This window comes from Acipenser ruthenus, chromosome 21 (assembly GCF_902713425.1).
Source record: "Acipenser ruthenus chromosome 21, fAciRut3.2 maternal haplotype, whole genome shotgun sequence".
NCBI classification, from domain to species: domain Eukaryota; kingdom Metazoa; phylum Chordata; class Actinopteri; order Acipenseriformes; family Acipenseridae; genus Acipenser; species Acipenser ruthenus.
Window position 1 is genome coordinate 7,639,238 of NC_081209.1, and position 27,851 is coordinate 7,667,088.

General features: G+C 42.0%; 1 protein-coding gene across 4 annotated transcripts in view; it reads left to right on the plus strand.

The window, feature by feature from the left end:
• Positions 1–27,851, plus strand: part of LOC117428246 (SH2B adapter protein 3-like) — a 66,187-nt gene that overhangs the window by 27,549 nt on the left and 10,787 nt on the right. For all 4 annotated transcript variants that reach the window (XM_034047118.3, XM_034047116.3, XM_034047121.3 and 1 more), the window contains 2 exons: positions 23,108–23,209; positions 26,322–26,416. In XM_034047118.3, coding sequence (XP_033903009.3) covers positions 23,108–23,209; positions 26,322–26,416 — 197 coding nt within the window. The remainder of the gene's footprint in view (positions 1–23,107; positions 23,210–26,321; positions 26,417–27,851) is intronic.

Consider the following 27,851-nt stretch of genomic DNA (forward strand, 5'->3'; position numbering starts at 1 on the left):
TCAGCACTGTGTTTGATTCATTGTTCTTCGAAGGTGCTGATATGACACAGGTCTCTGCTTTTTTTATTACGATTTCAGTCAGTGACAAAGAAGAGTGATCAGGCAAGGAAGTTTATGTATTTGTTATTTAGCAACCACAACTTTTTCCGTCCTGGGTCAGATGAGAGAGAGAAAAAAAAGCAGCTATTAAGTAGAAGCGGTGACTTTACCACAGCCCCGGTGCTACAGGGCTGAAAAGAGTTTCTTATTTTGGAAACTCTGTTGCTGGGATGGAGCGAGCTGTCTTTTGATTGGGTTGTATGGAAATGTCAGAGGAAAAGCCTCACTCTGATTGGTAAACGCTGACTTGATCTCTAGCCTGTGTTGTGACAAAAGCAAAAAAAACATGTTGTGTGGCTACTTCCGTTCTCTCACACTTTTTGATGTAAAGATGAATGTATTTATTTATTTATTGATTGATTGATTTATTTGTAAAAAGATTATTTTTAAGGCAAGGTTGGTTGTGGCAGATGTACAGGATGCAAGATAGAAATACTTTAAAACTACTGTATTTGTGACTAAAATATAATGGTATTTATTTATTGTAAACCCTGAATGTTATGTACTAGTCACAGACTGTATAGGATAGGGCCAATCATCTTTGCATTTCCGTTTTGTACAAAATGCTTTAGAACAGACGGAGATATAAAATGTGTTGTTTTTTATTTCATTTCAGTGTTACATCCATTTAACTTGCAAATTGAACAGAATCCTTAAAATGTCAAACCTGTGTAGTATTGTACAGAAATGTGTAAAATCGGTAAGTCTATAGATTAACCGGTATATGTGTAGATTTACCAGCTCAGCGGTTAATGTATAAAATATCTAAGGAGATGGTAGTTAATGCTATTTGAGGTGTATTCGGAAATAAAGTAATCAAGGAGCTTAATTACCAAAAAAAAAGGTTTCTGTAAGCTCTTACTTGGGTACATCAACTAATTTATTATTTATTTTTCTTAAACTCCAGCCGTAGGATTTTTTGTATTATTTTATTAATGTTTGTAAACGTCACTGCATCCCTTCTTGCAATATTATTATTATTATTATTATTATTATTATTATTATTATTAATAATAATAATAATAATAATAATAATAATAATAATAATAATAATAATAATAATAATAATAATAATAATAATGTAGGTATGTATTTAGCAGAGACCCTGTATTAATGTTTTGTCCTGTATACAGACATGATTAGAGACAGAGTTCTGGTTTTATTTCTAATGATTTTATCCCCCTTGTCTTTCACTTTATGTAAAAAAAAAAAAAAAAAAAAAGCACTTTCCCGAATTTATTTTAAATCACAATTTACCATAGAGCAACCATTAGGCATGGTAATAATGATGACATCTCTTCAGTCATTTTGCAGCCAAAACATTATTTTGTTTTGTGAATTGTTGCCAGACAGTGATCATGGATGTAAGTAAAAGAGAACGTTTACACCATCTCCTTAGTTATTTTATACATTGACCGCTGAGCTGGTAAATCTACACATTTATTAGTTAATCTATAGATTTACCAATTTTACACATGAACAGTAACACACACACACACACATATATATATATATATATATATATATATATATATATATATATATATATATATATATATATATATATACGTTCATGCCATTGAATTGTAAATGGCTGTAAACCATTATGTAGGTGTGCACCTTTAGGTTAAAAATACTGATACAAACCAAATTAATTCCATGGGCATTCACTGAAATTATTAGTTTGAAATGCAGCCCATAATTCTTATCCCCTTGTCACGGGGGGTTTGCATTCCATGCATCTGACTGTCATTCAGACACGTTTTACTGCTCTAGCACATACTGTAGTCAATTCTATAGGAAATCTTCAGCCAGTGTTCTACTTCATGGCCTGTGTTCATTCAGAACAATTTGAACAAAAATCACATGAAGTTTTAAACTGGAGCTGTTATTGAAGAGAATGCCCAGTTTGGGAATGAATGGGTGCTTAAAACACATAAGTATAACCATGAGGTTACATGCAGCAGGCAGTCATGAAAGATAGTTCAGTGACCTGTTTATGTACAAAAACAACTAGACTAGTTTCTGATCCCCTAAAGTGATGGAATTTAAGATCAAGAGATACAAGGGTCTACTGAAATTATCTAAACGCTGCCCAATCGAAACACCACCAGCACCACCACCACTTACATCTGAAGAAATGAGAGCAGCCCTGGAATTGTGCTTTGTTTCTTTAATGGACCTCATACAGTCGTAGTCTAATATCATACTGTGTATGCACTTAACAAACACCAGTTTTAATCGCAGCCAAATGAAGGTCCTTGGCCTCGATGCACTCATGGCTCAGTGCTTTGTCTGCCGTTGTGTGTGTTTGTAAATTCTTCAGTATTAATCACTCTGCTATGTTTTGAAACCTGGGCTGTCTCTTCTCATGGCTGAATCAAATGTGTCGGTATTTGATGCGGAGAGATAAGGTGTCTTTCTCAGCCCTGCACCCTGCCCCAGTTTCTGAAGGTTGCTGACACACACTGATTAAAACGCCTGCCTTGCAGCCTTTGAGTCGCCTAATTCTGTGGAAGAGTGGCTTTCATATTAACCGATAGAAGGTTTCTTCTGTACATAGATACATGCTGCAGGTTTCCTTTGGGGTGCTTTCAGCATTCGGGATGTGTTACCCCCAAACAGTCTTGTTTTACCTGTGGAGGCAGCACATGTATTAAAGAGGACTTTTGCATTTTGTCCCTGGAGGCCTGTGTTTGAATTCACCTCGGGACTGAATTGAAAACGAACCCCGGTGAGCAGTAGTCCACATCACAAAACCACCAGTCAAGCCTACGTCTTTCAAATACGTATCTTTTAACATTACATTTATTTATTTTAATGAATACTATTGTTCATTCAGTTGAAGGTACACACAGTCTTGAATTATAGGCATTGTGAAGACAGTGGGGCTGGGCTCCAGTAATATAACACTGTCAATGATGTAAAGAGACTGCATTACGAGTGCCTACGTAGGCTTTATCACAATTGTGTATGTGAGGTCTTGATGTTATCACGGGACAGCGTGTTACTATGACAAGCCAAAGTGATTTCTTAGAAATCACACATTTTCAGATGAACGTCTTGCATCCCTAGCCACTGATAAAGCCTCCAGATAGACAACAAATGGAATTTTATTTTTTGCAATATATATATATATATATATATATATATATATATATATATATATATATATAATTATAGAGCTGATAATTTTTCCCATTTTTCCCATGATCTCTGATCTTTTATGAGTCCACTTTTAAGTGTTGTTTATTTCCACTGATAGGATTGACTTGGATATGAAAGCCATTCTTATTTGTTATGACATATGGATTTAAGTAGCTCTGTGATGTTTAATGAAGTAAGACATTTTTGGGACAATTTCATCATGAATGTTGTGTAACATGCCAATACAATTTTATTCAGTTTTGACATCAAGACAAATATAAACACAAAAATAAAACTTTTATTTCTTTGGTACTCCATTGTAAAGTTATGGCGATGCAATAACTTGGCCTAGTAAAAAAGAGTGTATTCAACTTTAGAATCATTTTCGATTAACAATGCTGTAATTTTTAATAATATTTACATAATACATAATGTAATTATTTTTTGGGCTGTAAAGTGGCAAAAATGTCATAGATAAAGAATACGTCATCTTAAGTAAATCTGAAATCAATACACTTGCCAAAAACCAATAGGCTAACCTTCCAATTTCCACGATTTGTCAAACCATCCCTGCATAGTTTTGTGCGTACGGACGTGTGTTCGGTGGCACAGAACAGCTGCCGTTTGAGACTTTGTTGTGGTTGACAGTCTTTGATAATACTAGCCAACCCAACTCGGCACAGTCAGAATCTGCCGATCAACCCTTACACTTCACTTTCTCTGAATAACCCTCTTCATCTTTTCAAAACACCTTTAACCCCAAGACCCATCGCCGGTTTCAAATTCAGCAAAAAAAAAAAAAGAAAAAAAAGCTTCAAAGGAACATGAGATGTGGCTTCTGATCTTGACCTACTGAAAACGACGAACTGTGAAGCAGATGATGGTAAAAATGCTCAACATTTAATCTAAACTTAGAGAGCTCAGATACTGAAGTCATTCAGTACATTATTCATGTGCTTTGTTGTTGCTATAATAAAGTGAATTAAGCCGTGATTTGCAGTGTTGGGCAAACACCCTACTAGTGTCATTACCTTCTGCATTGCCTCTTGTGTTGCACTGTTTAGAAATGTGTTGGTTGTACTGTTGCATTGAGCTGGTCCCTAGATTGTGATTCTTTGGGAGTCTGACACAATCAATAGGTCTAAAGAGTAGAATTGAGTTCACTGCAATCAGCACACATATTTGTAGACATGGAAGCCCCACTGACATTATTCAAGCTGACTAGATTCCGTCCATTGCTAGTACACATTTTGTCATAGCTGAATTCCCTTTACACTACGCCTTCTGATGGGAACCGGGTCGCCGGTACTTCCCGCTATCATTCCAATGACTCCCAGCTCTGGGATTGCTCTGTGCTTTTAAGAGTGACCTCATGAGGGACATCAAAACGATGGGCAGATCTCAGCGCTGCAGGGAGCACTCACACAGAGCCCAGTGTTTGGCTTTGCTTTCGCAGAGACTCTTGGTTCAAATGTCACCAGTGCGTCTTTCCTTTGAACCCCCGGATTATGAGACATGACGAATGCTTAGAGCTGGCCTGACCTGCCCCTGTTGTTTTAAGAAGGGCCGAGCCTCTCTCTGTGATTTAGGGAAGTCACAAGCTATTAAAGACGAAAGAAGAGCTGCACAATGAAACTCGGGTGGCCAACTTTTAAAATTAGGTTGACAGCTATGTTTGGATGGCATGGAAGCTATCGCTTCTCCTTCTGTTAAATAAAAAAAAAATAAGAAAAAGATGAGTGAATAATAATATCCATATTAATGTAAATGCCGGTGTACAAAAGTAGGGAAGATTCCTCAAGGGCTACAGCACACTTTGTTTTATATGTCAGGGTGCATGGAGGATCATGGGAAGGAATGTATGTGGCAGAGAGAGGCTCAGTGGTCCACCATTTGGGTTGTTCAGTAAAGAGTGGAATTGAAAACAATGTTGCACACTTATGAATCACCCTGTATAATAAACAGTACAGCAGTAAAAATATGAACAATACATGAATAACATGTAAGGGCTCTACTGACAACAGGCTTCATTCGAATCCCAGTATATTCTTATAGGTGTGCACTTGGATTGCTAGTATTAGAATCAAATATTGTAAGCAAGGGCGGTGCTTTCCAAGACTCGTTCGATGTTGCTTGGACAAACTTCTTGCACTTTACCCTTTTGAAATGTAAAGTAGAGTTTTATTTTAGATGAAATGCAGGGAGGGAGGTCACAGACATTCCCAAGGAAATGTGATTTATTTGGTTTCCTAATCTCCCAGTGACAGCAGTACTGCCCTTGTGCGTACTGTGCAGTGTGGTTCTACATGTAGCTCCTTCAAACCAAGGGTGTTGGTTCCCGTCACAATCTAAGGGTTGCTTAAAAATTGGGAGTCTGTTTCTCACTTACAAATCAATGCAATTAACCTTTTATGACTAAAAACAAAACTTTGTCTAAATCCTGGAAGTGTTACACAATGCTGGGGAATCCCCAGTTGCATGTTTGATTTGTTTGTTTAGCAAAATTAAATCTGAAAGTGTCTAAACACTGGGTGCCTTTGGCGCTTCAATGCAACAATAAGATTTGTGCCGATATCGTTGTGGAGTGACAACATGTCGATGCGTCTGTGTTGCTTTGAAAAAATCATACTGATCGCTCCTGTAATGTTTTGCAGGATGCATGTTGCTAACATTCGTGTTCCTTCATTATAAAGATTTCAATGTGTGTATGTTTAGTGTAACACTGAAAATGATTGAGGGGCACTACAGCTTTAAGGGAATGCTCACTTTGGAATTCTGTAAGTTAACAGTATGTTAATAGCTAGCTTGTGTTGTCAGCTACAGTCTTTGTAGTTGTTAACAAAACTTGCTTAGCCAAGCCCGTATAACACAAGCTTTACTTTTTTGTTTTTATCGACAACTAAGGTATTTTATCTGCAGGCAGATGAATTTAACTGAGTAAAAAAACCAAAACAAAAAACAGTCTACAACATGTTTTTAAGCTTGATTCAGTACTGGAATGCAGCCCCATTGTGTGCTCTGACATGTAAGTGATGTTGAGTGAGATGATATTTCAGAGGCTGTCATTCCAAATTAATAGGGAGTTCAGAATTGTATCAAGGGTTCACATAACCAGTCAACTTTGAAAAACGAGTGGGTGAAAGTATTCAAAACATTAATGACCAGGAGATGGCTAGTTTGAATCGATTAGGAAATATACAACAGTGCTTTTATTTTAAGAAGGGCGGAGTAATCTTAGATTTCTAGTATACAGCTTTTTTTTTTAAACTGATAAGTATAAGAATGCGTGACTGCATTCTTACCTAGCCTTCTCTCTTATGTGTGCCTTTCAGTTTGTACATCCTGTGGTTAAATGTTTTGTGTGAGAGAGTGTGTGTGTGTGTGTATGTATGTTAGTGTATGTGTGTGTGTGTATATATATATATATATATATATTACACACACACATGTATAAATAAGTAAATACTCGTCTATTTAAGAATTATGAGGGGAGTGGCTGCATTATACTTGGTAAGCAATGTGCATTGAGTTCTCTAATTGTATTTTAGCAAATAATATGTTTTACCTTATATTAAAATCAGGGGTTTTATGGAGGCTGTCTGTCAATCTTTCACAGATATACTAGCTTCAATTTTGTATTAATACTTCAAGGATGGAGATAAGTCTCCTAGTGCATAGCTGTTTGATCCATTCCTGGTTTTACTGTGAGTTTTATAACCTATACACTGTGGCTAATCAAACTCGTAGTAAAACCTGGAATGGGTGAAAGTGCTATGCAATGGGAGTCTTATTCTCGTCCCTGTAGTTGAGTACAGTACACTACCATGCAGATGTTATGTTTCCAGCAGAAGGCACTGTCTGGTTTGAACTGTCTCAGCAGGTATCTGTCAAAGACAGTGCTGGCACACAGAAGCTCGGTTATTGTATGATCTGTGGATTAGGACACTGGTCTTACATTGTGATGTCATGGGCACTCTCTGCCGGCACTGTTCTGCACAGAGCTAGAGGGAATTACATAGAAGTTAAATAGAAATATCCTTCAGTAAAAGGGGTGAGGTTGGGGATTTGTTTAGAATTTGGATACATTTGAACCAGTTAAAAAGCACACGTTTAGAAAAGTTCCTTGTTCTTTTGTTCAGTAGCACGAATGAATGACTTTAACCCTTTTTTGTGTTGAAACTGCAAAACCAGGCAAACACACAGCACACATGTTTCTGGATCACGTAGCTAATACAGTAAATGGACATCGTTACTGTTGTTTCTTTTTATTTTCTAAAGAATGGGATGCTGCTTTTTCTTTAAGAGTCGCTACTCGGTAAACTCGTACAGTAGGTGCCATTTCCGGCAATGTTTTCCATGTCAGGATATGAGCTGATAAGATAAGCGTTTCAGTACCTGTGGCTAGAATTGTACTGTCAGATTGCATGTTAACGGATAGTATTGTAGAGTTCCAGCAGCCCCCTTTAGGACCGCATAGGAGTAACTGCTTTGGAGTTAAGAGGGGGTCATTTGCATCAGATTTGATGTCATATTCACATGCAAAGCCTGTTCCAATTATTAACTGTCAAAGTATCATATATGAAAGCAGGGTTGCGTAAGCAGTTATTAATATTTAATGCCCTATTAACAGTGTTTATTTAATGATTTTTCTTATTTGTTTTTTGCATTGCAAACAGTGCTGTCCCAGGTGGTAGATTCTCGTGCACATAATGTCCAGCACTGTGTGCTTCTGAATGAAACCAAACAAACAAAGGGTTTCAAATGTATGTTAAACATTTAAAACAATGTCTTGTTCAATGTCTGTCTTCTGGACGAAGTTCCGCTAGTTTATTAACTCTGAAACGTACTGCTGGAAGACATCGCCCACGTTAAATGAGTATTCATTATTATTATTTATTTCTTAGCAGACGGTGTAACTGGTGTTGCATTTCCAGTGATCTCATTATTCTTTAGTATGGGCAGTCTGTTCTGGCACCCGCAGGCTCAGCTTATGGCTGAGTTGTGGGGCTGCAGTTAGTTTGCCCATGAGGTGAAGAGGTTAAAGTTGACCTGCTTGGTGGTTGGAAGCCGGATGAATAGAGCACTTTAATGAAGTTTAGACAAGGCTGCGCTTCGATCATTCACTTTCCACAACATGGCTGATTGTTTTAGAGCTCCTGTGTAATCATAGTAGCTTATTTTTATACTAGTATTGAGATGAACACTTTTAATGTTCAAATGTTGTTCATTTTATGTATCAGAATAAAAAGCATTGTATTACTGTAGAAATTGTATGCTTTTAAAATACAAAAGCAGATAGGCTCCCCTGAACATACTAATAAGAACGATGTGGTGTAAGAGTCACAAAAATGTCTTAGAAATTAAAACAGTGACCCCTGACTGAACCTGTGACCCAGGTCATATTATGAGTACAAGCCCACCCGTTCTTGGGAACAGCACTATAGGGTTTGTTCTGTATGTAATTGCGAGATGCTAAACTGCCACACTGCGTTGTTTTGAAGCACAGCAATTTGTGAGCTCTTGGGTAAAAAAGTGAATCGGTCCTGTGAGGGGCAGCACATTTGTACAAAAGTATGTGCTACATGTGTGTGGTTGGTCCTTTAGGCTGTATTCTTTCCAGATGTGTATAGTGTTCACTGTAAATATGCAGATGGCATTACATACAGTAGTGTATCAGGATTGCTGTCTATGTTGGTTCTGTTATAGTACCACTGTCACAAAGACGGCCAGAGTGGGTTGCGTCAGACCAGAAAGGAATTCAAACACAGACGGTTGTTGTGATGAGCCGAGTGCAATGGTGGCACTCAGCGTTTATTAACAAATAAAAGGTTTTAAACGGTACACAAAACAGGACACGGCACTTGACGCCAAAATAAACAGACAGACAAAACGACTAGACACTAACACACAGGTGAAACGGAGACGAACAAACACGGTGAGAATACACTTATTATATTTATAATTATGCTGATTTTAATTCTCCTCTCTCTCTCCCGTTCTCCACTCTCTGAACACCTAACCACGAGTGACTAAAAATGTGCCTATTTATACTGTTGTGCTGGGATTCAATTACTAATTAATTATTCACTTGAATCCCAGCACGTGAATTAATTCTGTGCAACCCCGTGCTCACATATTACATTTAACCAGCACGTGAAGTGATTTGTGCCCTCCTCGTGCCTGAATACAAATCTACACTTTTTAAATACACGTGAAACACAGACCCGTTTATATCCCGTGTACCAATCTATACACCAACATTTACACACGCACGCAACACACAATATGCACACAGGGGCGGGGCACATTGCCACATATACCCCCCCCTGTGCAAAGCACACATGGCCTCAACGGCCACCTCCCCCCTTAAATACCCAGCAGTCCAGGCCAAAGTCTCGGGCTGGGAAGGGAGGCTTCAGTGGGCCCATGGCTGGAAATGCTGTCAGCTCCCCTGCCGGTAGTGGCACGGCTGACAGCATGCTGGTCCCGTCCTGCAGCGAAAAAGCTGCGGGGGCAGGTGGTCCCCCGACCTCCCCCTTCTTCGTAGCCGGCAGCTCCCTCCTGTGGGGCTCCGGCCACAAGAACTCCTGCAGCGAAACTGCTGCTGGGGAAAGTGGTCTCCAGACCTCGTCCCCCTTCTTCGTGGCCGGCAGCTCCCCTTTCTGGGGCTCCGGCCACCGTACTCCCTGTGGAGGTACGGGCAGCAGAGGCAGCTCCTGCTCCTCTGCTCCGGGCGGTGGCGGAAGCAGAGGCAGCTCCAGCTCCTCTGCTCCTAGTGGAGGAAGCGGTGGAGGTGGCGGAGGCAGAGGCAGCTCCTGCTCCTCTGCTCCTTCCGGTGGAGGTGGCGGAGACAGAGGCAGCTCCTGCTGCTCTGTTCCTGCCGGTGGAGGTGGCGGAGGCAGAGGCAGCTCCTCTGCTCCTGGCGGCGCGGCTGGTGCGCGCCGTGCTGCCTTCAGCAGCATGAATAGAGGCTGCTGGGGAACACCAGCATCCTGCCCCTCTCCCCCCCAAAAATTTTCAGGGGGTTGAGCCTGTAACTCCTTCCCTTCCGGCTCTTGGGGCTGAACCAGCAGGCATTTTCCCTCTGCTGGTGGCTTGGGTCCCAGGGCTGTGGAAGCCCCGACTTGCCTCCCTTTGGGCTGTGGACGCACCGACTCCTCCCTTTTGGGCTGTGGACGCACCGACTCCTCCCTTTTGGGCTGTGGACGCACCGACTCCCCCCTCTTGGGCTGTGGACGTTCGGGCTCCCCCCACTCAGGCGTAGGACGTTCGGGCTCCTCCCACTCAGGCGTAGGACGTACGGGCTCCTCCCACTCAGGCGTAGGACGTTCGGGCTCCTCCCACTCAGGCATAGGCTGTTCGGGCTCCTTCCACTCTGGCGTAGGACGTTCAGGCTCCTTCCGCTTGGGCTGTGGACGCTCAGGCTCCTCCCGTTTGGGCTGTGGATGCTCAGGCTCCTCCCATTTGGGCTGTGGACGCTCAGGCTCCTCCCATTTGGGCTGTGGACGCTCAGGCTCCTCCCATTTGGGCTGTGGACGCTCAGGCTCCTCCCGCTCGGGCTGTGGACGCTCAGGTTCCTCCCGCTCAGGCTGTGGACGCTCAGGCTCCTCCCGCTTGGGCTGTGGACGCTCAGGCTCCTCCCGCTTGGGCTGTGGACGCTCAGGCTCCTCCCCATAACTGCGGAAGGGACAGTGGGCGAACAGGTGATCCTGGTCGCAGAGGAGGCACCCCGGCGATGGCTCGTTACATCGCCGTGGATGCCTGGCCCTTAGGCGGCACTCCTCCTCCCTGTCCTTCACCTCTTTATCTGTCTCTGCCTCCTGCTTGGGCTGTGGAGGCAAAACCAGCAGGCATTCACCCTCTGCTGGTGGAGATGGGGACAGCAGGTACTCCTCTGCTGGTGGTCCTGCTACCTGGGCTGCTGTTCCGTTTATCGTTGCCTCCAGGTAGCTGAGGAGAAACTCCACACCTTCCTCCAAGGTGTTTGGGGTGTGTTCCTGCTGATAGGCCTCCCATCTCTCACTGTCCATCATCCACAGGGCCCGGACGACTATGGGCAGAGACTGGGCCTCCAGCCCAGCATTCTCCAGGAACCAGTCCCGCCATTTTGTGGCGTCTTCTGCCATTATATATATATATATATATTCTTTTTAAACAAAACCCCTCCTGGTCTGACGCTTGGAGGCGCGGCTATCCCACGATGACACCACGTGTCACAAAGACGGCCAGAGTGGGTGGCGTCAGACCAGAAAGGAATACACAGACACAGACAGTGGTTGTGATGAGCCGAGTGCAATGGTGGCACTCAGCGTTTATTAACAAATAAAAGGTTTTAAACGGTACACAAAACAGGACACGGCACTTGACGCCAAAATAAACAGACAGACAAAACGACTAGACACTAACACACAGGTGAAACGGAGACGAACAAACACGGTGAGAATACACTTATTATATTTATAATTACGCTGATTTTAATTCTCCTCTCTCTCTCCCGTTCTCCACTCTCTGAACACCTAACCACGAGTGAATAAAAATGTGCCTATTTATACTGTTGTGCTGGGATTCAATTACTAATTAATTATTCACTTGAATCCCAGCACGTGAATTAATTCTGTGCAACCCCGTGCTCACATATTACATTTAACCAGCACGTGAAGTGATTTGTGCCCTCCTCGTGCCTAAATACAAATCTACACTTTTTAAATACACGTGAAACACAGACCCGTTTATATCCCGTGTACCAATCTATACACCAACATTTACACACGCACGCAACACACAATATGCACACAGGGGCGGGGCACATTGCCACAACCACACAGAGGAGAAATCTATAGTCGTAACAGCTTGATTGTGTTTATTCTAGTTTTTTTAATAGTTTTTTCCTGCCCTGTTCAAACAGAACTGAACTATGTGATACCTAAAACATAACCTGGTCTTTAATCAATAAGTAGACTCTTGATCTGGTTTTAACAGCATTCAAGGGACTGACTTTTTGCATGTAAAGAGTGCAGTGTTGGGAACCTGGGGGGACAGGACAAGACATAAAACCCTTACTATGTAGGATTAACAAAAGGGTCACAGTCATAGCACTCTTCAGATGGTAGTGAACCACTTCCACTAATAATTCAACCCTTAAGTAGAGTCTCAAACACTGTCCTTGTATTGCACATAACTGCAGACAACTACTTTACAGGCTCATGTTCAGCCAAACTCCATGGCATATATATATATATATATATATATATATATATATATATATATATATATATATATATATATACATACATACATATAGACACACACACACATCATCACCACGTTTAAGTGGTCAATTTTACTAAAGAAAACATTTAATCAGCACCACATTGTTAATGGGCTAATGGTTTTAAACTGAACTGGTTGCTCAGGGGTTACAACAACATGACATTTAATGCCTAAAAAAGTGCAGTCAAAAAAAATGCCGTGTCAAGATGTCAGTCCTTCTTGATACGGCATCAGCAGCAACATTGGGCAATTTTAATTTTGTTATGTATTGATGATGATTTAATTTTTTGGGGTGAAACCGTTTTAGGGACAATATTTTCATCATGGGCATAAATAAAGTAACAAGTTTCTTAAAAGGTGATTTAAAACCGTACGGGTACAATTCTCTGTACCAGTTGACTCTGCACTTTTTTTTTTTTTTGTCTTGTTCAGTACTGAGAATTTTCTTTCTTGGTATGTCTTCAGTTTTATTTGGAAGATGTGAGAGATCAGGTACAGGGTTTAATGGACTGGGTGGGGTGATGGCGGTGGAGCAACCTGTGGCTAAGCAGTCTTGTTTCACATCCCTACTTAGGTCAGCTTATCTCTTCATCAGACCGTTTGCTCGTCACAGATAGCAGCAAGCTAATCCACCAGCGACTCGCTCTTTTTTTTAAAGTTCAGAGAAAGACATTTTTCTCATGTAAGCGTCTGAGGACTGAGAAAAGAAGAAAGAGAAACTTAAAAGGCTCATTAAAGAAAATCTGCCGCATGCATTTCTTACAAGACCACGAAAATGTACAGTACAGCACATGCTTGTTGTATGTAACTGAAAAAACAGGACTGTTCACAGATTTTTTAATTCATTATTTAAAAGGTAAATTAATAAAGCACAATGTTGATAATCATGAAACACTTCTGTCATTTGTCATTTGTCATTTAAACCAATGTAAAAGGGGTCCACTATTTCCAGTTGCATTTCTCACTGTCATTTATTACAGCACATTGCCCAAGGTTTCTTCAGTCTGTCTGTGCTGTTCTACAATTAACTACAGTGTTTAAGTTTTCTCAGTTTCACCTGGACGTGCTTTCCAGTCCTTTGACAGTGAGTAGTCCTATGTGGCTTCTTATTGTTGTTAGAATTGTATTTGGTGTTTTTTTTCCCTTTGAGAACCAAATTGTTTAAAGACATCATGAGTGGACTCTGAATGATGGAGACCATCCATGATGTTTATAATAATTCATTTAAAAAGAATATGTTTTCCTGAATTCCCCCCCTCCCACCCCATTCCTAGCTGCAAAACAGTTAATGTTCTCCAGGTAATGGAAGTACCAGAGCTAGGGACACTTCAGAATAGGGCAGCGGAGAGCGAGGTTTAAAAACGCAGAGAGTCTTTTTCAGTTTTCACTTGAATAAGTCTGCTCATTGTTTAAGTGGCAAGGGGTGGTTTGAGAGGATGTCGGCTGAGCTGCATGTGCAAAACAAGCAATAAAAAGGCTATTGATCCTGGGCCTGGCTGAGGCGTGAGAGTGGAGAAGGATAGTCCTGTATGAGGTGTGACTGGCCTGGAATATTAATGCTGAGCAGAGGGAATGACAAAGACAACACTGTGTGTGTGTGTGTGTGTGTGTGTGTGTGCGTGAGCCTGCCTGCAGCTGTGACTCAGCGAGGACAGACACAGCTGCAAGCTCACACACTGCATGCTGTAGGAAGGGGTTTCCTGGCCCTCCAGGCCCCCCAGGGCCTCAGCGAGCGGGCCCTCGTGATGAAGCCAGGCCGTGTTCCTGTGGCGTGGTAGCATCTGCATTCCCTGTGCTGACAGAGAAAGCCTTATTTTTTTGTGTGGAACGCTTAACTTGACTGAACATTTGATGTATGTATTACAGTGTAGAGGAAATTTGAATTTCACAGAAACAGTCCGTGTGGCCTAGTCTGTCGTTTGCTGTGTCTGCAGGAGTCCACCGTATATTACTCCTATTTTTATTACCATAATGATGTTTCTTTTTTGTTACAGATATTTCATTGCTTAGACTTGAGACTTTAGAGAGATGACGGACTGTGGAAATGGAGGTTAATCTATAGTATCATTATTAAAAAGGAAAAATAGAATACTCTGCATAAGGCAATATGGTGAAGCCCAGCCCCCCTCCCCTGCCTTCAAGTAGAGAGGAGCTGTACTCTGTATTTTGTTTAGTATCACCTTGAAGTCACAGGAAGTTCAGAAGAATAATTCTAGTTCCTATATAGGTCAGCCAGTTTGCACTTGACTGGTAGATGTGCTCAAGGTTTTTCCCCTTTACTTAGTTGTGAAGTGAAATATGATGTTTTTATAAACTCACTAACGACAAGCAACCACTTTCATTTTCTGCGTATTTGATCTCAGAAATGTGAACATGTGTTCCTGGATAATGCCTTGGATAGATATTATACTAAGGTCACAGGTTTTATTGCAGTTTCAGCATCACTTTTTTTTTTTTTTTTAGGTTACTTTATCAGTTTACAGATCTCCTGCTTCCATTTTCAGAATACCTTTGCAACAGAGCATGAACTTCATTACATTTGTTGTGTGTGTGTGTGCGTGTGTGCGTGCGTGTGTGCGTGCGTGCGTGTGTGTGCGTGCGTACGTGTGTGTGTGTGTGTATGCGTGTGTGTGCTGATGCTTTTTTTTTTTTTTGGTCACCGTGGATCCATGAAACAAAATTAATTGAGATGTTAAAATTGAAGTGCTTACCGTAACTGAAGCTCATTAGAACCAACTGCATCAGCTGGTTTGGCAAACATTACGAGGTTCTATTAATTCTTTGCATGTGTTGCAGAGTCTAACTCTGTTTCCATGTTCCATCAGCAGAATCTTAACAAACAAACAAACAAACAAAAAAAGAATGACTTTTTAATAATTGGTATAGCACGGGCTGCTGTATCGTACTGTAGCAGTGTGTTGTATAGTTTTGGTTTCTTTGCAGCTTCCTTTAATTTGACTTATTAATGATGATGGTGGTCTAGCGGTGTGACGCTGGCCTCATTCACAGAAATACATTATGCTGAAAACATAAGCAAATGTGCTGTAAGTAGTTGTTAACTGGGTGTGTCCCTGTATAATTATTGTATGACTTGCTTCCATATAAGATACTGAAAACAAATTAGTTGGGGTAGCCGACTTGACTCACAAGTTAAAGCGTTATGTAGAGAACTTAGATGACCTAAAACTGTGCATAATTACGTCCCAGTTGCTGACACGTTTTATAAAGTAATAGCTGCGCAAGAAGGCTGTTTTATTGCCCTGTGTGAGAGTCGGAGGCTTGCTGTAGCAGCGGTTATTAATAGTCACTGTGGAAGTGAGAGATCAGCTCTTTATCATGTGTTTCTCGAAAGGGTTCTGACAGAGCGACGGCTGACGTGGGAGCGTCATAGTGAAAGCCAGCCTTGGCAATGTAAACTCACAGCATGTGCTGGAGCAAGCTCTCCTAGTGCTTCACACTATGAAGTGAACAACCAGCCAGGCTAACCTGAGGCTGTCTGCCAAGTCAACCCATGACAAAGTGCTGCAGTGCATCTGTGACAAGTTCACACGTAGTGTGCTGTACATGGCAGCAATGTGCTATACATCACGCTGTTTAATTACAGCTGTGGCCAAAAGCTTTGCATCACCCTGTAGAATTAACTAATGAAACCTGATGAATAATGTTAACATATTGAATTGCATACCTCTTTGTAGTTGTCCATATACGTATCAAAAAACTGACAAAAATGGAAAGATTTGACATTTCAAAATTTAACATGAAATACTGTACCACTATTATGGCTTCTGGTAGACTTTTGCAATATAATTTTGTAGTTTCTTGATTACATGATGTTAATAAAAGATAAATAAATGATGTTCATATATCAATTTTTTTAAATGATGTCTCAATCATAATATTCTAGGTGAAACTTTTGACCATCGCTTTAGCTGGACAGCTGATAACAAACTTCTAAAAGACAGTTTTATCACTAGGGGGTTCAGTGTCTATTTCATAGTCCAGGAAAAGCTTTGTAAATGAGAAGGTGAACTGTCTACTGTCTACACCTTTTATTTAAATTTATTTCTGCTACTAAACATTTAAAAGAAACTCATTCATTGTCTTGGTTGTTGTTTAAGCAGTGTATTCTACAACACTCAGTATTTCTTTAAGGTGGGGCACTGTTTTGTGGATAAAGTAGGCTATTTTACAATAGTAAGCTGTTCAAATCTTGCATGAATAAATCTGATACAAGCAGTCTTACCAATGAGCTGCTTGTTACCCCCTGTTTAATATAGCAGCCCATCATTGTTCCGGAAACTATGAAATTAGAAATAAATGAAACAATTCCTTGGTGACTGAATAGAGACTGACTAGAGTTTGTCAGCGAGCTTGCTACTGAGGAGTGTCTTGTGATACCTTAGCCCTTTTCTCACCCCTGCCATTGCGTTCAGATGGAGAAACCAGCTGTTGGGAAGCAATCAGGTCAGAGCTGAAGTTAGTAAAACAAGTATTTAATCTGGTGGCTGTTGCATGTGATATATGAATACAGGTCAATGCACGACGTTTTATCATGGCATCACTAAACAAAGGCAGATACATTCACACTGAAACCCTATGCAAAGAAATATATCAAGCATTATCGCTCAGGTCTGATCGGTCAATGTTGATTTCAACCAACGATTCTCTCACTGGTGCAAAAAAAGTCTGTCTCCCCTTTACAGTAATGTTGGGATGAACACACACACACATCTGTGATATTGAGATAGAGAAGGGCTCACATACATATTGCCCATCATTCCGATCCACCTCCCTTAGCCAAGAAAGAATTGGCATTGCTTTGCATTACAGACACTTTCCAGCAGCACTGGAAACGGTACAAAGGCGAACGTTGTCCAATGCAAACACATGGTATTTGCATGATTATATTACGTTTAGGGTTTAATATGTATTTATCTAGCAGCATCAAACAGTTCTAGGACAGTGTCTTTTCTTACGGGGGATCTTTTACATCCAGATTTGTAATGGATTGGGGATAACAGGGTTTTTCTCATGGATTGGGTACCAGAGTGGCTTGTCAAGCTGGGGACCCAGGGACAGAGATATTCAGAGCTTCATTTGAGATGGTGCAGAGTAGCCTAGAGGTAAGTGACCCAGGCAGGAAACATCCTCGCTGTTTCGTTCTCCACACTATTAACAGAACTCCCCAGTGATCTGAAGTGGTCTTGACCCTAAAAAAGACTGATTGTCTGTGGTCAATTATCAGGGACGATGGTTTACATGTTCCGCATTGTTCCAGGTTTCTCACGGTATTGTCAGGCTGTTACAGCTTTAACATGAAGAGCTTATGTGGGTATGTGTGATGAAACTTGAGAATTTGAGGCAAATAGTACAGTACCTGCAGTGTTGTCTGTGCAGACTTTTTCCAGAAGTCCAGGTGTTACTGTAAACTCGAAACAACTAATATAAAGAGCAAGCCAAGGACACTGAAAGGTCATTCTATACAAAATCAGCACATTTTCCAAGCTATCAGACTATATTACCCAACTTTGCAGTTTCCTAACTGCATTATCTTCAGGGGTTTTTGCTGAACCCATGCAAGTGCATATAATATACTGTACTGTATATGCTGAAAATGTAGTGTTAAATAATTTACCTTCTTCAGGAGTACCATGGCACAGTTTAACAATGCCATGATGGCATAGGATGATTCTGCCAGTACCCCAGGCATCTCAATCTCTTACAGCACAATGGAACCATGCATGCATTGAGGCTGAATTATGAAATATGCAACTTGCATCAACATCTGATTTGTCATACTTGCCTCCATAACAGGGATGGAAATAAGACTCCCATTGCATAGCAGTTTGATCCATTCCTGGTTTTACTATGGGTTTAATAAAACACACATGCACTTGTTACCTATACACTGGGGCTGATCAAGCTTGTATTAAAACCTGGAAAGGGTGAAACTACTAAGCAATGGGATTCATATTTCCATCCCTGCATAACATGGACAACCCCCTTACCAAAACCTTGTGGTTTCATTTCTAATCAAGTCTGCTTTAGGGGGATTTTTGCCATTTATTGTGGGTTCTTGTGGTCAAGAGACCTAGACCAAGCTAGACCACCCACACCTGCTGTCCTTCTCTGCACAGAGAGGCCCCCGACCCAAGGAAAGGGATTTGACACTGAAATGGGCTCTTGAGAGGGACGATGTGTAGGAATTCAAATAGTACTCCTCTTAAATCCTGGGCTTTTAATCTTGGCGCGTGTAAACAATTTACATGCTGCTCTGCGCTATGCAAACACATTACCCGCAAGGAGTAAACACCTGATGATAAAACAGTAAAAGTATTCCTTCCTATCCTGCTGCAGTGCCGGCATGCCCCGATAAACAGCCTTGCAGACTGTTGCTTGCTGTTTCGTAGGAAATTCATTCAAGATGTTAATACTTTAAAGAGAAGCTGACAAAGGCTTGACGATCCTGCTGAAATGGGAAGTGTTTCTTGGCTTGCTACTCTTTTGTTAAAGGAGATGTCAACTCAAATATTTGAAGTTATAACAACCTCTCGCCCACGACCACATGTGCCAATCCCCAGGGTTTTTAGTGGAGCCCAGTTCCGGGGTTGGTGAGACGAGACCTCTTTCCTGCATTAACTGACTCATGTTTTTCTAAGGAAAGCCTTGTGGTCACATGACCATGTGGACTAGTGTGAATGGAGCAGCAGGCTGTCCTCAGGAGCTTCCATTTGATCTCAGTCAGCCAGTACTCTTTTTTTTTTTTTTACTTTAGTCATCACGGTTTTTTACCCAGGTTTTTCGCCCCAATTTGGAATGCCCAATTTTTATTTGTATCCCGGTTCACCACTGCAACCCCCTGGCGACTCGGGAAACGGAGGCTGGAACACACGTCCTCAGAAAACGTGTTCCTACCAGTCCTTCATTTTTCACACTGCGGATCCACAGTGAGGCCACCAGATCTATAGTGCCGGAGGACAACACAGATCTGATGGCTCCACTGCAGAACCGCAAGCGCCCTATCGGCCACAGGGGTCGCTGGTGCGCTGTTCACCATGGATTCCCCTGCCGACCTAAGCCCTCCCTCCCTGGGCGGCGCTCGGCCAATTGTGCGCCGCTCCCTAGGAACCCCCAGTCACGGGCAGTGACATAGCCTGGATTCGAACCTGCGATCTCCAGACTATAGGGCGCATCCTGCACTCCACACGGAGCACCTTTACTGGATGCGCCACTCGGGAGCCCCCTAGCCAGCACTCATTTTTAAATGATAAAGAAAATATATTTGGACAGATTTTGTTTTCTTTTCCTTTATTTGCAGAGCACTGTTCTTCTCATCAAACAGGATTATTATTTTAAATTGATTGCCAGCTAGGGACAACTTTGTTCCCTTGCCAACATGTGTTCTCAGTTTTAGCCTGCAAGCTTCTCCTTTTTCATGCAGGAGAGATATTCGAATAGCAGCTAACTCTGCTCCCAGGAATACCATAAAGAGACTCGGTTATAAAATTAGACAAATGTTCCTTTGCTCCCCAGTGTTTAATTCAGTAAGATTTCCATAAGATTCAGACAGACAGAGACAGCCTCCCTTGGATAGCTGGCACCTTACCAAACCCAAATGCATTATCAAGCAGCAGCAGGAACAACACTTTTATTGACAAAACTTCTCAGACCGGGACAGTCTTTTGAATTCTTTTGAGAACTCTGCAGCTGTAGTTTAGGTTTTTGCTTCCCTTTGCTTTCTTTGATCCGTGCCTGGCAATGGGGCAATACTGGCTTGGGTAGTCTCTGAATCTGGCACGTTATCCTCCTATTAGGTATCTAAAACCAGTTCAGCCATATTTTTGTGGTCAGACATTTTGTTGAAACAGAAACCTGTTTAAAACTGTCCCCTGGGACTGTCTAGGGCAGTTTCTCAAATGAGAGCACCATGGCCACATGCCTCCCACTGCTTCCCTTTGATACCTTCTATTGGCAAGTATAGTGATGGTGGTGGCACTCAATGACACTCAGAATAGTAAGCACCAAAGCCCTATACAAACAGAATATCCACATGCAAAAGGTGATTACAGAATGAGATTACAGAGAAGGCTGGCCTAAATCAGAATGGGGACATGAAGTAATATCCATGGATGCCACTGGCTTTATCCATTCACGTAGCCTCTGAAAAAAAGGTGTTATTTTCGAAAGGACAAGGAACCCAGAACCTGTAACCTGGCTCTTCCACCACACTGACATGTGACACGGCAGTATCAGCACTTTACATCTCCCAGGGTTATCATCGGGCTGAGAGGCACACCGTCACGCTTCCTGTAACAAGAATAAAAGCAAAAGCTTTTCCAGGAAAAGAGAGCCCACTACTTCAAAGTAGCTCTTTTTGTTTAATCATTATTTTGCTCTTTTTATCTTCACTGCGATCTGCTCAACGTTTTACAATACAAAAATACAAATACAAAAAAAAATAGTGCACAAAAAAGGCCTGGATTGAATTAAAACTGCAATGGCATTTCGTCAAGCACTTAATCCTTTTCATCTTAGCTTTTCTGCACTGTGTGCTTGGTGTGGATACATGGTCTGAAAGAGTTACAGTACAATACATTCTAATACTTTTCATGCAATGCAATAAGCATGCTAGGTTTCTGTGGTCCTGGCCACTGATCGCTGGTGCACAATGGTGCTTCCTTGCAGGGTTGCTTGGCTGCTGGACTGGTGAATTTACAGTCCACCGTAAACTCGTGCCCCTCATGTGGCTCCCACATATTTACTGGTTCTCTGAGACCCAAGGGAGTCCTTCACTTCTAAACAGGTCTAAATAGGTTTCCATGGCCACCCAGACTGTAGACTGCATAAACTAAATTGGTGTGTGTGCATAATAGGCTTGTGTCTAACACACATAATCTGTCAGGGTTTTTAAAGGTCATGAGGGAATGGGTAACAGCGGAATTGCAATGCCAGGGACAGTAAATCAGCATTAAGACTGAGGCAGCAGCACATGAAGCCTGGCACATGGTTAAAGGAGCTCACGTCGAAGCTCTGCTCGGGCACAGGCAGGGCTTCACTGAGTGTTTTGGAACCCAGCCTCCAGCTGGATGCTCTCGAATAACGTTGGCGACCTCTGTTTGTTTTAATGCTGTGGTGTGAGGTTGCAGGCTTGGTGCAATTTAGAGGCTACTGTCTCCACTATAATGTACTAAAATATTGGGATAATATAATCATTTGTCCTTTTGGGATATGGTTATAAATTCTGCTTGTGGATCATATATGACTCGGGATGCATTTAGGATTCAAATGAGTCGTTTACGGTAGTGTATTCACCAGATCAAACCTACCCTAATTGATTATTCTTTTTGTAAAATCCTACGGCAGTGCTGTCTTTGAGAATGTGCATTGTTTAAGGAATACCCCAGATGCAGATTTACATTACTGCCTTGGTGAAGCAGATTAATAAAATGATTAATAGAAACTGATGTGGAGGATTCATTGAGATAGATTGTAATGGGCTTTTACCCTTTCATTTCAAATAATTGCAACAAATTAATCAACATGTTAATTTACAGCTTGGATCCCAGAATGCTGCAACACTGTGATCATTGATTCATGCTACAAGATTCAGAACATGATACAGACACTGGTGGCTCTAGGAATCTACACAAGAGATACCTACAAGCATTCTAAGATCTGAGGATTAATAGTAGCCTTTTTACTTTTTATTTGATTGCTGGGCTCTCAATTTAGTGACTGTACTATGTTTCTCAAAGATCAGGACATTAAATGCAATTGCATTGTAATTACATTTCATTGTATTTTGTTGTAACAACTGTGTTGACAACCAAAGTCTATTCAAACGCATTTGTGTGCATCCAGCAGGATTTTCCAAACCCGCCCAGCACAGGAAATGCTAGTCATTGTGGAACACTGCAAATTGTGAGCTGGCTAATTGTTTTCAGCAGTTTGGTCATTGAGGGGGTGGTTATTTTTCGCTCAAGGGACAGAAACAATGGGGTTTCTTTCTGTGAGAGTTTATTGACCGAGTTCTCAAAATGATTCTTCTCCCCAAGGAGTCCTGTGAGTGGAACGTTTTCTGAACATGCGGTTTGGAATTCGCAGGACTGTCGTTTAGAATGCGTGCGTGTGAGCTCCTGGGATTAGCGTTGGAATGTTTAAACAGCTCTCCCAGAGCAGGCAGGGCTCGCTGGCAGGCTGGACAGCCATTTGGACTTCTTGTTGTGTTTGGAGAGTGAAGGGGACGGGGGACGGGGGACGGGGACTTTGTGTAGATAAACCATTTCAGTTTCCCTCCAAAATTGTGATCCTGGATCTAAATTGGGCTTAAATTATTATTTCGTTTTTGTTTTTTGTTTGCTAAGCCCATTTATATTTATTCAGTACAGGTACCGTAGGTCAGCCTGTGGCTCACTAGTGCCCATCTTTAACTACAGACCGGTCATTTTAATCAGTCTGCTCCTGGGTATTCAGGTCTGCATTCAAGCATTTTCTTCAGATTAGCCCAGTTGTCAGTTACTGTAGTATTCAGGCAATGTGTTGCATTGAAGGCTCCTCTAATCTCTTCCAATGGGTTTCTCTCCTGTCACAGTGCACCAGACCCCAGCTGAAGGCTCTCTGCTCTGATATAACTGAGATACGGAGGTGTAACCGGCTGGAGATGCCAGACAACATGAACACGTTTGTTTTAAAGGTGAGTCTCTTCACAGCAGCAGAGTCACCCCAGCGTGCATGCATGTGCAGCATTGCAATAGCAAGTTCTATCTGGGCTTGTAACTAAGTGGCCTATATGAACTGAGAGTTTCATGCGTCAAAGTAGCCAAGCAGTGTCTCCAGCGAGAGCAAACTATTAATTTCTATTACAAAAAAACATGTGCTATTTCTATTATAAAAAACTGAGCAATCTTATATTTCCAAAGCGGTTAACTTTTTTTTGTGAATGTAGGAAATAATATGTATGTTAGTATCCAAAAATTATGTCATGTTTTTCTGCACTTGCTTTTATACAATTATCAGTATCAGTTTTACATTTTTGTTTTGCTTTCCTGGGCTACAGCTGAACTGTCAGACAACTTTCATAAGCACCTGCTGCTGCAGGTAATATTGGGAGCAGGGGGTGGTGTTGAGGAGCAGTTAACAAACCTGAGATCCAGCCAATGAAATGTGTTTTCTTATGAAGCACGAGAAAGGAAAAACTGATTGAAGAATGTAAGAACATTCACCAAAGAATCCTATTGTTGTATAAAACGTAACAATCAAAAAACAAGCAAACAAGCCAAACTAGTCTGTAAACACAGGAAATCAGATACTTCCCCAATCTTGAAGCAGGGAAGAGGAATTCCTTTCTGAAATGCAGTCTAGCCAGGCTCTGTCCAAACAATGCAAGGCTTATTATTGTGCCACTGGACGCAAGTCACCGTCTGTTCTGCTACTACAGGGGGTGTGGAAACACGAATGTTGGAGTTATTCATCCTAATATTATCCGTTCTGATGCGTGACAAATGGAGACTTTCATTAGTAAGACATCATTCAGACCCTGAAGGCAGGCAAATCAAGCTACAACGCTATTTTCTTTATACAAAATACACTTTACTTTCGATTCATTCACCAGCCCATGTCTGAATCAATAAAACTGAGTTTGCCAAGTAACACAAACTCGGTGGCTCTCCCTCTGTTCTGCTGCATTGAAGAAGACAGGATGGTTGTTTGTCTTGCACGTTATTCCTTCCGATTTATAATAAGTGCTCGTCTATTATTCACGTCCTTATTTGTTTAAATTTCAGGGGCGATTTTCACAGCGCTTTTCTACTAAATGTAGCAGGTAGTGCTCTGCTGAGTGGAGGTTTCGCAGGAGTGTAACATCTGGAGCAGACTGCTCTTCCAGATGGCGGGGAGTCTTTGATGTACAGTCCTAACTCGCTGCTTCCCCTGGTAAAGGCATGGGACACCCAGGATATGATTCTACACATTCCATGGAAATCATTAAAGCCACACTCCCATCGGGGTCTGCAGTGCTGCATTAGTCATCATGCCCATTTCCTCATTCTGTTCATGTTCTTATTTAGGTACTGTATGTATAACAAAAGAAAAAATACCATGTACAGACATTAACCAAAGCAGATGGGATTAAAATGGTAAATGCTTTTACTGCTTCAGTAATTTACAATGAACAGTCAGTTGCTGTGCCACATGCATAAAAGACAATTGGATTTCCTCCACAGGGAGTGTTGCATTGGCTGTGATGATCCCACGGGTTAGGAAGGCATGACCAGCAGGGACTGTTTTTACAGTGACCAGGTGCAGACACCTGCAGGGCTGGCCTTTGTCCTCTAGAGGCTGGTCGCTCATGGACATTTGCTGTAGGAGGCCTGGGCTCTAAATAGGCAATTGGCTTGGTCATGGGTTCAAGGCCGCCCACTGACCTTCAGCTCTCTTGAGCTGTTGTACAGAATTTGCTGCGGTGAAGGAACATAATTGGACATTATGAAATTAAGATGAAAAAGAGAAAAAAAAATATCCACGAGCAGGATCACATGCAGTGATACAGTAGGTTTGGTGTGTTGCAGAGAGCTGACGAAGGACAGCCGTCAATAAGTCTTGATGTTAGCCTGATAATGCAGATGTCATGTATGACGTATCAAACCGCTGCAAGGTCTTCCCCTAAACCTGGATGTTCTTTATCATCAAGCTGCAAGATGTATCACAAATTCATCTGAATCCACGCTTCATTTTTGCACTAGATTGGCTACCACCTGGTGCCCACAGATGTTATCATTTGCTGACCACGTCAACGTTGCCACATGTCCTCCTCTGAAGAACGTTAATCGAAGAGCGCCTTCATTCATCCATTCTGATTCTAAGAAAAGTTCACTGGAGTAAATGCTTCTCTGGATTTGACCTGCTGTTTGGTGCAGGTCCCTACAGTTCTTTAGCAGAGGATGATTAGACAAGCCTTGTAATATCACTCTTAAGGTACAACAATACAGTGAAGATGACCTATCCACATGAGTCTTTTAAAGTTCGGTGTCGACAGCCCTACAGTAGACTAAGCGGGGCTCTTTAATTCCAGTACCACACACGGTGAACTGAAGCCCAGTGTTCTGAAAACCCATGCATAACTTTAATATCGGCCACAGCGACTGAATCTCAGTGTCGTAATGCTGCAAGTTACTTTACAATCCTCCATATTGCACTGAAACGTGTTTTAAATGTGTTTTTAACAGTTTTGTATCATTGTTCGGCGATACTGATTTTTACTCCTCGTCGGAGAGGCCTTGATCAAAGGCAGCGGCACAGAGAAAGCTTTGCCACATGAAAGAGTGCCTCTTTCTGCCAGAAACTCTCTCGCTAGTTTGATGTTCTATTTCTATTTTTCAAACAAGTACAGATTCACTAACCTTCTGCTCTCCGTAAACTATTTAAAATGCATTTAGTGACCCTAAAATTTAAATTTAATTTTTTTAAATGTTTGTACATGGATACATTTTATATTACGGCCTATTTCTGACTGTCCCTACAGTGACATGTTGTCAAACTGCTGTGCAATGGGAGTCTTATTTCTAACCCTGTTGTTCTGCTTGTTCCTTATTGCTAACATTATGGCATCTCAAGCCACGGATATAAAGGGGTTTACAGAAGACAGGCAGCATTTCCACACAGTGATGCATTACAGAAATAACTAGGCTGTGAAACGGGCCATGGAGACTGGATTTCTTGTTCCTGTTCTGTAAAGTGCTGATGAAAGTGTTCACTCACTCACTCACTTTTTCTCTATCTCTCTGTTTTTTCCCCTTTCTGGTTTCCAGGTTAATCACTTCCCAGGCAGTGTTATATTTGAGACTGGTAACGACCAGCAGCTGAGTTCCTGGACTACAGAAATTAAGCATTGCATCAACGCAGGGTAAGTTGCCACAGCTAAAAACACTTCTATTTGGAAACATACCAGAACACATCAGTGTGAAACATGTAGAAATAGCAGCACTGTAGACCTACGTCATCTGCTGGTGATGGTCAGGGAACAACCCTAGAATATTTAAAGACACACCAATGTACAGCAGTGACTTGACACTCCAAACAAATAGCACAGGGATATAAAAAGATCCCATAGCAACCTGGCAGCAAGGACTGAACAGCCCTGCATTGCTGCAGATCCCAGCTGACACCAGGCTCGTATCGGAGTTCCTGCCAGAGCAGCACTGGAGTTTGAACATGCCTGCAGACCTTCCAGTGACACGGCAGATCAGTGCACCCCTGTACCTCTGGAGCGAGCTGTTTCCAGTACCTCCAGCGTGTTCCCTTGAAACAGGAAATACATGTTTGCAATGCCCTTGAAACCACTGTCAAAACCTTGCAGATTGACGTCATCAAAATGTTTGAGATCCCTGAAATGTTTACAACAGGAACCAAAGCAGTGGTTCCTTAAAACAGGGTATGAAAGCAAGTGACTCACAGCGGTTTCAAAGCTGCAAAAAGGAACAGAACTTGCACCTCAGTTTTGTTCTGTACATAATGGAGTCAGCAGCAATCAGCCGGTCCATTCTAATACTAGACAGTCCCGCCCACAGCATACAGAAGTCATCCTCTGTGGCTGTTTAATACAACAACCACAGCATAGCTATTTTTACAGTTATCAAAGGGACACCATGTGTTTAAATCGAGTGAATCAGTTGACAACGGCTAAATAGTCTAACATACATTTAAAAAAAAAACTATAATAAAGGAAATGGAGCTCTAGCAGCAGACCACTGCATTGCATTGGGAAAGGAAACATATGGAGGTGTAATCTGTGGGCCCCCTTCACGTCTTCACTTTAGCAGATGTGTAGCCGGGCTTGAGTTGTGGCAGGATAGTACTGTGCAGAGAGGTTTTTGTGAAATCCCTCGGCTGTCCGCTTGGCCTGGGATTGTGGCTCGCCTGTGCGGGGAAGACAGCTGTCCCGGACATCAGAGACATTGTTGACTGTAACACACACTGACTTATCATCTCAGTGTCTCAGAACCTTTTCCCAGAGTTAAAATAACCAAAGCGACCAGTTCCATCACCACCGTTTGTCTCAGTGACGTGAGTCACCTGAAGTAGTGGACTGGCTTCTGTATTCATTGCATTAGTAGTCAGTGTGATTGAGTTCAGCCACCATGGCTCCCTGGAACATCTGCTTCCTGCTTCCTGCTCCCTGCTCCCTCTCGTACAGCAGAGGAGTGTTCTGCTGGAAGTCGTCACTGTATCGCAGCGCACTGTGGTCTGGAAGCAGAATGTCATCAGCATCCAGTCCAAGTACGCTGCAGCTGAGACTTGCATTGCCAGTAGGGCGAGAAGACAGAAACCTCCCCCGGTCA